Source organism: Poecilia mexicana, unplaced genomic scaffold (assembly GCF_051168715.1).
Source record: "Poecilia mexicana isolate PSO_F unplaced genomic scaffold, ASM5116871v1 scaffold_5, whole genome shotgun sequence".
NCBI classification, from domain to species: Eukaryota; Metazoa; Chordata; class Actinopteri; order Cyprinodontiformes; family Poeciliidae; genus Poecilia; species Poecilia mexicana.
Window position 1 is genome coordinate 7,555,045 of NW_028263374.1, and position 10,925 is coordinate 7,565,969.

A 10,925-nucleotide genomic window follows, 5' to 3' on the forward strand; every position below is an offset into this window, starting at 1 on the left:
AAAAGGCTCAGCAGATAAAAAAATAAATAAATAACCTTAAAGCAAGATCAAGTAGTCTCACTTCAACATAAACTATAGGTTTGTGTTTCTGCCTGGTGGCTAAAACATATTTGCTCTTCCTTAGTTAAGTTAGGCATCCAGAAGCTTTACTCAAGTAAGAGTAGCAATACTTCATAATCTTATTACTGAAGTAAAAGAATAAAAATGGTGTACTGCTCATTTCTTTTTCTTTTTTTTTAGTTACTCAAGTGACTGTAACCGAGTAAATGCAGCTAATTACGATCCACCTCGGCTTAATTGATGACGTAAGGTTTACTTGTGTAATCGTCTCATTGTGCTGTGCGTCGATTTCAACGTCTCCCAATTCTCTTTAAAAGCAAAGACTGGCCCAACTCTCACCAGCTGCTTTTGATGTGCCTCTTGATGTTTTTGAGGCTGGCTCAGCCCTCCGTCTCTTATTCGCCTTCCTGTTTGTTGTTCTTTATTTCCTTTTATAAAATCTCTCTCCCGCTGCTTCCTCTTTAACCTTCCTCACCCTTCGCTTCTGTCTCGTGCAGTTAAATCAGAGGGAGACGTCCCTCCGTCGCCAGCGTCCTCGCACCACAGCAGCACCCAGGCGCCCAGCCTGACGGAGGATATGGGCAAGCGCACACCGCAGGGCAGCCAGAACTCCCTCAGCACCGTCAGCTCCGGCAGCGGCTCCACCTCTGGCATCGGTAGTGGTGGAGGAGGAGGAGGAGGAGGCGGCGCCGGGATCGGTGGGAACGCTGTGGTCGCCGCCGCAGCTGCTACCACGTCCTCTCAGCCCCCAAACGGCACCACAAACTCGGCCGCCGTCTCCGCCGTGCAGCCCTACGACGTGGAGATCCGACGGGGCGAGAACGAAGGCTTCGGTTTCGTCATCGTGTCGTCGGTGTCGCGGCCCGAAGCGGGCACCACCTTCGGTAAGAGACGTTTCGCTTAATGAACCTGAAGAATATTCGCAGCTTATTAAGTTACATGCAGATATTACAATTACAACCCAGCACAAACTAAAACACACACCAGGCATTTTTTTTCTTACCTTTGGGTTCTTTCATCTGTTTTTGTCTCCTTTGTGGAACTCCTTTGAGAACCACCGAGCGCTAAATAGCCTGACAGCAAGCACAGATTCTGGCTATTTACAGTCACACCAGATCAGTATCAACAGCCTTCAAAGAAGCGCATCTTTTTTTTTCTTTTCTTTTTTTTTTTTTTTTTTGCCTCATTTCCTCTCCAGCTTGTCAAACCAAGACACTGAAACCCTTTCTTCCCCCTGCAGCTGCTGCTACACTTGCACAAAGCTTTCATAATTGATCACAAGTGAAGTGGGTCTTACGTAAGACGTCTGTATTATTCAGCTCCACTTAAATTGCTTCAGCCGAGCAGGTTGGCACTAAAAGCCTAATGACAGCTTAATGAGGATGCGGTTCTCCAAAGGGTAAATAGACGAATCAATGAGACTTTACTGATATTTAGCTTTTTTTTAAATAATATTGAATTGCTTAATTGCTAATAAATATTGCATTTCTTTGATTTTTTTTTTTTTTTAGTCATGACATTTTTCAATACATAATTTTTTTTTATTGCTTTTCATAAATTAGTGGTGCCCCTTTCTAAGCAGTGCACTCAGTGCCATGCGACTCAAACTACTTTGAACTATTTCACATATTTCAACACGCAACCACATAATTCTGTGTATTTTTATAGTATTTTATCGGATAGATCAGCACAAAGTATTGGAACAATTTATTAAAATTGTTCTCGGATAGAAATCTGAAACGTGTGACTTGCATTTTTCTTTACACCGATACATCAAAATTGAGCTAATTAGCAAATCCACCTGTGTTTGATTTGATTAAACAGTGTTTGCGACCAAATGCGAGCTTTAGGTTACTATGAGCACACCAAGGTGCTGGCAGAATTATGCAATGGGAATTTTTTTTTTTTTTTCCTTGTGGTGCTATTGTCCTGCATTGACTGTAATCAGACAGGAAATAGTTGGAGAGAGAAGTGAGGATGACGAAAGCTGAAAACTTCTAAGAATATATATGTCCGACTAGATAAGCTAAACAAAATCTGGCTTGAGAGGAACCTTTAAGCCCAACACATTTGGGGAGAATTTAGAAACTTTGATGCCTGTTTTCTCAGAAATCTGGATTCCAGAAGCCCAACATTCACACGCCCATAGCTTCTTCATTTCTTTTTTTTTTATTTCCATGTGTTTGACATTATTTTAAAGCTTAGGCCCCACACTTTCAGAATCTGAAGATGACTCAAAACTGTGGAGACTTGTTCCTGGATTTGCTGACACCAGTCGCTAAATGGTTAGAGTTGACAACAGGGCAATCCCGGAAGAGAAGCATGTAGAGTGGTGGGAAAACCATAGAGGTTAGAGGTCAACGTTCCAGCGGAACGAACCTGTGCATACGGCCAGAGCTAAAATCGAAAGATTGCGTTTTGAGATTGTTCATATATTCGACTGGCTTTGTCAAAGTCTGCGCCTGAATCTAATCAAGGTTTTTATTTGCCATAAGTTTCAGTCCGTATCCATGTAGACCTGGTGGAGAGCAGAAGGCCTCCGAGTTTACCTGCATCAAACTGTGGTTCCTGCAAACTCTGGACTCACAGAGGGGAGCTAAAGTTGCCCACCACTTCAAATATTTATTTGTGAAACATTTTGAAAACCATGCATTACTGTCCTTCCACCTCACAGTTCTGTGCCCAAATGCGTTAGTCCATGTGGAAAGAAAGATTCAGGGCTCTGAGCTGCTCCGTCACTCCCCTGCCCTCTCCGTCTGTCTCTGTTGGCATGCACAGACTAAAACTTACCATCGCAGGTTTGCTCACAAAGCCGCCAATTTCTCCTTCGCAGGAGCACGGCAGGAAGCACGAACCAGCAGTTGAGCTTTATTCGCTCCGACTTAACATGTAAAATTCACACAAGGCATTTCCTTCTCTTTCCTTTTGCGCTTAATATTTTACAGCATAAATCTGACTGGATTTATTTAACGGAGAGCTAGGGGTTGGCACTTAGTCGTGTTTGTAGCAGAGTAAAAAGCAGTAAGTGTGTCGCACAGGTGGAATGAATAGTAATGAAAAGGGAAGACGAGATTGATCGCAGTCTACCGTCTGCGGACAAAGAGGAAGAAAACACCTCGGGGTGGATGGGGAGATGTCAGCTCTGATGCATGTTTGTCGTCTCCTACATCCTGCAGGTACAGCTATCTGGGATGTAACAAATCAGAACTGTTTCCATACCCGCTTCCTGCTGCTAACATGGAAATATCTGAAATATACTTAGATTAGTGGTATTACACAAGGTCTAATCAAAGGAGGCTATTCAAGGGTGAAGACTGGATGCAGTTTTCCAGTGAATTTGAGGGTTCCTACACAATCTTAAAAAAATCATTTTTCAAGCTAAAAATGCCAAGGAGTAGGTTTTTTTTTTTTTTTTTTTTTTTTTGTCTGGGATCTTGTCCCTTTTAATGTCTAAGATTGTAAAAGTTTGACTTTCTAATATTAAATTGGACATTCTTGAGATTAATTACCGATACAAATGATAGCTGTATAAAAGCTAATATGGTAATTCATTCTGATTGGATCCGACACAAGATCATGAATTCTTGGTGTTGGACTCAGTTTTATTGTTGTCATATCACTGGGACGTATAGTTTGTAGCAGAATGTGTGGTTTTTTTTGGGGGGGGGGGGTTCCGTATGGAGCTGCATTATTCACCTTGGAGGTCTGATGAACTGGTTCTACTTTTATACCGTTTAACTTTTGATTTAAGTTACTGGTTTTATTTTTTTTGTTGTTTAGAAATTTAAGATAAAATGGAAACAATGTACTGAAGCTTGTGAGATAGACGAAGTGGTTTTGAATGCAACCAAAAGTAAGAGAATATTATCACTGTTTAAGCATCAAAGTGTACATCTTTAACCCTAATCTGATATTTTTTAATAGACACAAATAAGTTCATTAGAGTTCGTGCTGCTGTTTGATGCATTCAAAGAATAAACATTTGGAGAGTTGAGAGTTTTGATGCATTTAATGAATAGCAAAAAAAAGGAAAAAAATCTGAATTTTCAACATTTGACTTGCTGATCAGAGGCATTTAAAAGGAAAACTGGTCAATTTCAACAAGTAATTGGTGCATTTTTTATGATGGAGGTTAAACCAGTTGCTCTCATCATTGTCAATCTATTAACCCCTGATCTCCAGAATACAACATGTCGGCATAATGTGATGATTGGTTAAAAGAATCAGAAGATAAAAGGATGTTGAAACTCCCAGCGACAAGTTTGAGATTTACTAACCCTCAAGTTAACAGGACAATAAAAGTGTAATCGCAGCGACACGCCAGGAAAATATTTAGTATTAATTGAAAGACGACGATAGAGCTACATCTTCTTTTTGAAGACGAGACAAATACACCTTTAGTCAGTCTTATGTCTGCTGTGGAATGCTGCTCCAACTCAGGTGATGAAATGGGTTTTATTTTTCATTTCTGGAACTTTTAATACTTAAAACTCACTGATATAAAACCCAAATTTAAATAAGCCAACATCACAGTCTTAAATCTGGAAAACTTGACTCTGGATTAATCATTAAAAAAAATACGTCTGATCAGAAGTACTATGTAGGTACATTCTGATTTCTTCATAGGACAGATTAGTGTTCTTTGCATAAAACCCTGACAGGATGATCCTCTCTTCTTCTCTCAGTGACTTTGGCTTTGCTTGCTTTGGGGCTGCTGGTAAATTAACCCTCAACTCTGTTGATCCTCTTGTTTTTCTGCTCCTTTCCCCCCCTTTTCCTTCCTTTCCCATCTCTCTAAACACACACACACTCACACATTGAATCGGATATCCCAACATGTCAATGGTTGACCAAAGCTGGAAATGCATGTGTGGCCATGCCTCACAAAATAGGCCGCATCATTGAGGGGAGCCCGGCGGACCGCTGCGGGAAGCTGAAGGTCGGCGACCGCATCCTGGCCGTGAACGGGAACTCCATCACCAACAAGTCCCACTCTGACATCGTCAACCTCATCAAGGAGGCCGGGAACACCGTCACGCTGCGAATCATTCCCGGAGATGGTGAGTGGACGACGACGGCGGCCGCGGTTGGTTTGTCCGCGCATCAAAGCTCGCGTTTGACATCTCGGAGCGGCTTTGTCGTTTGTCAAGAAATGTGGCGCTGAAAGGTTCTCCTCCAAGAGGTTTGGATTATCCAGGACTTGTACCAATGATTGATCAAAAAAAATGCTAAAATTTCAACGAGATTTCAAGGTTTGGAAAAAGCTTGATATTCATTTGCACCCCTTGAAGCTGCACCATTTTTGTGCAACTGAACGTTGAATTAAAAGCCTAAATTTGAGAAGCAGTATTTACAGTTGAAACTAGATATTTTTATACACCTGATAATAGACGTAAAGATTTAGTAGGTCAAACCAAGCTGACTACAGATTTAACCATTTTTTTTAGCTTTATTACAAGTTTACCAACTCATAAATGAAATCTTAAAACTTTTAATGTCATATTAGATTTGAGAAGCCACTCTTTTCTTAATCTACACTTTGAGGAGTTGCAGCGTTTCCCCTGTGTGAGATGGAGCTGAAGTTTCTCTGCTTTTTAAGTGAGCGAAGCGCCCCCACAGTGTTGACAGAACAGCTTCTTTGGGAATCTTCCCAGCCGTTGCGTTTTTGCCTCTGGCATGCCCCCCCGCTTTCAGAGCATGCAAGAGTAATTTAGTTGTCTCTTTGTTTGTTTGTGTGCGAGAGAGAAGCGGAGAACGATCTAGAACTTCCTTCTGTGTACGCAAGTGTGTCGAATCTGTCGTTTCGGCTTTAAATCAAAAAGCTTTGTGCGCCTTTCGAGGTGTTCTTCGCTTAAAAATCGCCGCAGCTTCCTCATAAACGCTGATTAATAGTTTGTGCGAGCGTGAGGAAGGCCGTGCTCCCCATCAACCCGCTCGCTGGTGGAGATTTGAGCTATTTGTCTGCCTCGCTGACTTCAAGCTCACCTCATGAATGAGGGGGGCTTTCTTCTTCTCCCGTTTCCGTCCGGAGCAGCGTATGAGAACAGCGAGACAAAACCTCTCTGGCAAACAGACGTACAGAGCTTTGGAGAAAACACTGGGGAGAAATAACCAGATGTGCTCGACATGAAACTTCCTGTTTGTGTTCGTGAGCATGTGTCAACCAGGTGCCGTCTGACATGGAGACAGTCGTTGGGAGGCGGGGGGTGGAGAAGGCTGCAGGTTCTCTTTAAAAGTCGGCTTCTAAGTGCGAATTTCCTCCGCTGCTGTCTACAAACGGTTGCGTGTCTCCGTGTGGATCTGTAACGTTTGCGACGCGAGGAGGAGCTTCTCGCACGGTTCTGCTCTCGTTGCTCTGGCGTGAACGTGGGGATGGAGTTCGCAGAGAAATTTGGAAATGGAGATATGGAGCATGGCGGTGTGCAGCAGAAAGCAGATATATTTTTGTAACGTTTTATTGCACAGTTTGTAAGATGAAAACTATTTTAACTATTGTGACGAAGCTGAAATGTGCATCCAGCTGAGTATTGACTCAGCCGGCCTGAGTCAATACTTTGTAGAAACACGTTTCATTTTCGCAATGGCATTAATAAGCTCCCCAGTTCCGGGACAATATTTTTACGTTCTGTGCAAAATACCTTCAGCTTAGTCTGATTAGTCTGGGACACACATTTTTAATTGGATTTACGTCTGGACTTTGACTAGACCATTCTAACAAATGAATATTGCAGCACTGGCGACGTGTTCAACAGGCTTTTAGTTTTAAGTCACTTACTGACTCTTAGGTTTTCATCCAAGCATTAAACTCCCTGCTGCCCAAAGCTGCAACTACTTTGTATTTTTTTAAGTATATATATATATATATATATATATATATATATATATATATATATATATATATATATATATATATATACATATGCGTGTGTGTATGTAAATTGAACTTTGTGGTTGTAGTGCGACGCGTTGTGGTAAAAGTGTAGATGCTTTTGTTTGTTGCACAGTTTTTTATTTTGATTCGGGTCAGGAGGGCATTCTGAGCAACTGAGAGGCAAATGAAAGAAATGATTCATCTCTTCTGTGCATTAAAGGTAATAAACGGCAGTGTTTCCCCAGCAGATTGGAAAGACTAACAGGAAACATTTAGAGGGGGAGAGATAAATACAAAGATCGTGAAGCATTATGGTGTTTTGCAAATGAGGAGATGGAGGGTTGACTAGATTTTTACGAGGACAATAATGAAGCTGTAAAAGCCGACATCCAGTCTGGAAACCGAAACTCATCCTGCCCAAACTTCTGTCTGATTGCTAATGTTTGCAACTCATCAGGTAACTAAAAGGTTAAGTAAAAAAGAAAGAAAACAACCTAGAAAGTGAATAAAGCTTTCTTAATGCAGCAGCAATGTTTTCGTTGCTTTGTAGTAAAACCAAAATCTGATTCAGTCGCTGCAGAGATCCCGGAAAATAACCAGGAGCTTTTTGTGTCGGACCGTCGGTTCCGGCCCAAAACGAGATGCGCGCCTTTCATGTGGAAATGAAAAGCGACAAGTGCTTTGACAAAATGATCGACGGCACAAACTTGCTGTCTGATGCTCGTCTCCCGGATGTTTTCTGAGTGTTTTAGGAAGCTGGAGGTGGAGCCGCAGGGCTTTCTGTGGGTCAGCTAATGCTTTGGAGCTGACAGCTGCTGAATGGCCACGAGTGTGCAAACCCGAAAGAAAAAAAAAAAGAAAATGTGAAAAATTGATTTAATCCATCACAGTCTCCTGGAACACCGGATAGGCCTCGGTTATTATGCAAATACCGTAAATTATGGATTTATGCTAAATCAGGAAAAAGCAAACGTATGTAGAAGGTTTTATGTTCCCTGAAGAGAGAGAAAGGAAGAGAGAGGGGGGGAGTCTTAGGAAATCTAGAGTTTGCATGCAGGCTTGGTGGGAAGCTGAGGAGGCAACGCAGTCATGTGGAGCAGAGACGGCTGAGACACCAAGGAAGCGATTCGATTGAAATTCAATTCCAAAACACTTTATTGATCCCAAAGGGAAATTAAATGTTGTTGTAACTCATAATTCAAAGAGTTTCCATCCATTCAGGCTTTATATTTAAAGCCTTTCCTCAACAGAAATGGCTTCTGCAAAATCTTTTTTTGCAGAAGCATTGTATTTCATTTCAAGTCAGGATTCTGCTAATGTGGAAAAAAACATTGAGTTTGAAAAGTAAACATTTAAAGAAAATCTGATTTTTTAAAATGTATTAATTTTCTTGTCCATCTGGTGTGGTGGCACCGTCTTCTCCTTGTCCATGTGCTATTTCATGAATGGTAACGTCATTCATCTTTCTGTCTCCCCCCCCCTTCCCCCCCCACAGAGTCATCAAATGCGTCTTTGTTGACGAACGCTGAGAAGATTGCCACCATAACCACAACTCACACACCTCAGCAACAGGCGGCACCTGAGGCCAGGTGAGCAGCACTCCTTGAAATGAACTTTGAATTGATCGGAGAAGCTCTCAACAGTCAGCTCTGCTTAGTCCGCTTTAATCAATATGCAGTTCGTTTGTCCAAGAACGTCCGGTTCATTTGGGGAGACGTGAATGTGCAATCAGACTCTGGTCTGCCTAAAACTCAAAGTCTCGATTCTGTTGAAGTGAACTCTGGTGCAGTTCCAACGTATATGGGAATGCCAAGCGGACCCGAGGTCGCTCCAAAAGCAGGAAGCCAATGATAGCGCAGGGCATTCTGGGTAAATGGAACCAAAACAAACGCAAGAGTCTAACTCTAGAGGGAAAAAAGAGACAAAAGAGAAATCCTACAACTGCTAAAATGTCATGCCACTCCATATATATATATATTTTTTTACATTTTTCAAAGAAGGAAGTTGCAGTCACGTTTTCTTCTGAGATTTTTGTTGTTTCCTTCAGTCAGTCTTGGTGCAGCGACATTGGAAACAGGTTTTCGAAAGTGTTTGGATTGTTTGACGTGGTGCAGTGTGAAAGCAAACCACCTCAGCTGAAAATGTTGCAAATGTTACCATTTGGTCCCCAATTGACTGAGTTTACCGGACTATCATGTTAAAAAAAAAAGATTTCTAAAACGGACATAGTTTGACAAAAGTCCTTTGTCATTCAATTCTTTAATTCAAATAAATATTCAGATAAATATCTTTTTTTTTTCAGGACCAACACCAAACCAAAACAGGAGTCTTATGAGTTTAATACCCCACCAAACCCTCCTCTGCAGCCCCCCATCCAGACAGACTCGACTCAGGTAAGTAAAAAACGCACACCGGTCATTCAACTGTCCATTCATCCATCCCATGTCTCCATCAAGCACTCACCACTCCTAACCACTTCCCCGTTGTCTCCTCACCCATCTATTCAAGCTGTTAGGCCATCCAAAACACACGTCCGAGCTCCACGCTTCAGCTCACACACACACACCCACCCACCCACCTTCCCAAGGACGAACGGTGTACATTTTTATTTATTTATCTCCTTGCGATCGCCGGCTGCCATCGGCCAGAGTCTGTGCATTAAGGAAAAGCCTGTTTACTTTCAAAGTACCTCCTCAGTCCATTGTGTTCGCCGCTGAATTAATCTGGTGTTGTGGAGATGGCTCTCCTAGATAACATTGATCCCTCTGCAGAGGAGATTAGGAGGGCATGGAGACAAAGCTGCAGAGACTGTCTGCCTGTCCTTGTGCTGCCCAGTCTGTCTCTCTATTGCCTAGAGCCCAATGCATCAATAATTCAGCATCCTTACACCTGAGCATATGCGTACACACCCATGGAAACGCGCGCACGCGATGCGAGTGTGCCTTTCCTGGAGGTGGCATTTGTCCCCCCCTCTCCTGAAATTAGAGACGGCTTTAAAGGGCGGCACAAAAACCGCACACTTTAATCGAGTCGCACATATGACCTTGATGCTAACACATCCATGTGTGTGTGCGTGTGTGTGTGTGGGTGTGCGTGTGTGTGTGCGTGTGCGTGCATGCGTGTATCCAGGACTCTGAGTTCTACTCGGTGGACCTGGAGAGAGACAGCAAAGGCTTCGGCTTCAGCCTGCGGGGAGGAAGAGAGTACAACATGGACCTGTACGTGCTGAGGCTCGCCGAGGAAGGAGCCGCAGTCCGCAACGGGAAAATGAGGGTACGCACACGCAAACCGCACAAGCTCCAGATCGACGCGTTTAAATTAAAGTTTGTAAAGATCTATTAAGTAGAAATGCTTGCCAACAGGAAGCTGGCTTAGCTTCTTTTTTTTTTTTTGTTTGCCCCTGTGATAACAATTTACATTAAAGATTAAATAGAGAGTATTTAAAGTTTTACTGCTTTTCTCCCTCCTCCTACAAGCTTTGTCTGAGTCGCATCTCCTATGAATTGCGAAGTCGTCTTCTGAAATGCGAGTCAGCTTTTCTTAAGGATAGCTGAGACGCCCTCTGATGCTCGTCTCCCACCGAACAAGCAGGCGATAAATGGATCCCATTACCGATGGGACTGTGTTGTCTTCTAAAAACGAGATTCCGTAGCCGATAACTTCACTTTGTAATTAACGGGTTGCATTCGGCTGCGCTGCAGTGACGCCGGCGTTTCGCTTTTAACTGGAGCAGATCTGAAACGTTGCTTCAGTGTGAAACCGCAACACGAGTTCCCCGGAGCGTTTTTGCAAGCTGCACTGTTCCGCTGCAGGTCCGCATGTCGTCTTACCAGCTCTCACCTCCCATCTCTTCTCAATTTTGCCACAGCTCAGAGTTTCAATTTAATTGTCTTAAAAGCATCTCTGGAGGATTAAGCCGAGGAAATTTGTTTCCTTTCTATGTGACAATGATGTAGTGATCTAAAACGGCTTATTTAATAAGAAAGAATCAAGG

At 42.7% G+C, this 10,925-nt stretch overlaps 1 protein-coding gene across 9 annotated transcripts in view; it reads left to right on the forward strand.

The window, feature by feature from the left end:
• magi1b (membrane associated guanylate kinase, WW and PDZ domain containing 1b) overlaps positions 1-10,925 on the forward strand; it is a 143,414-nt gene that overhangs the window by 123,658 nt on the left and 8,831 nt on the right. For 8 of the 9 annotated variants that reach the window (XM_088005437.1, XM_088005434.1, XM_088005430.1 and 5 more), the window contains 5 exons: positions 558-944; positions 4,917-5,120; positions 8,427-8,520; positions 9,234-9,324; positions 10,061-10,204. In XM_088005437.1, the coding sequence (XP_087861563.1) occupies positions 558-944; positions 4,917-5,120; positions 8,427-8,520; positions 9,234-9,324; positions 10,061-10,204 (920 nt within the window). The remainder of the gene's footprint in view (positions 1-557; positions 945-4,916; positions 5,121-8,426; positions 8,521-9,233; positions 9,325-10,060; positions 10,205-10,925) is intronic. The other variant, XM_088005433.1, reaches the window with a different exon arrangement.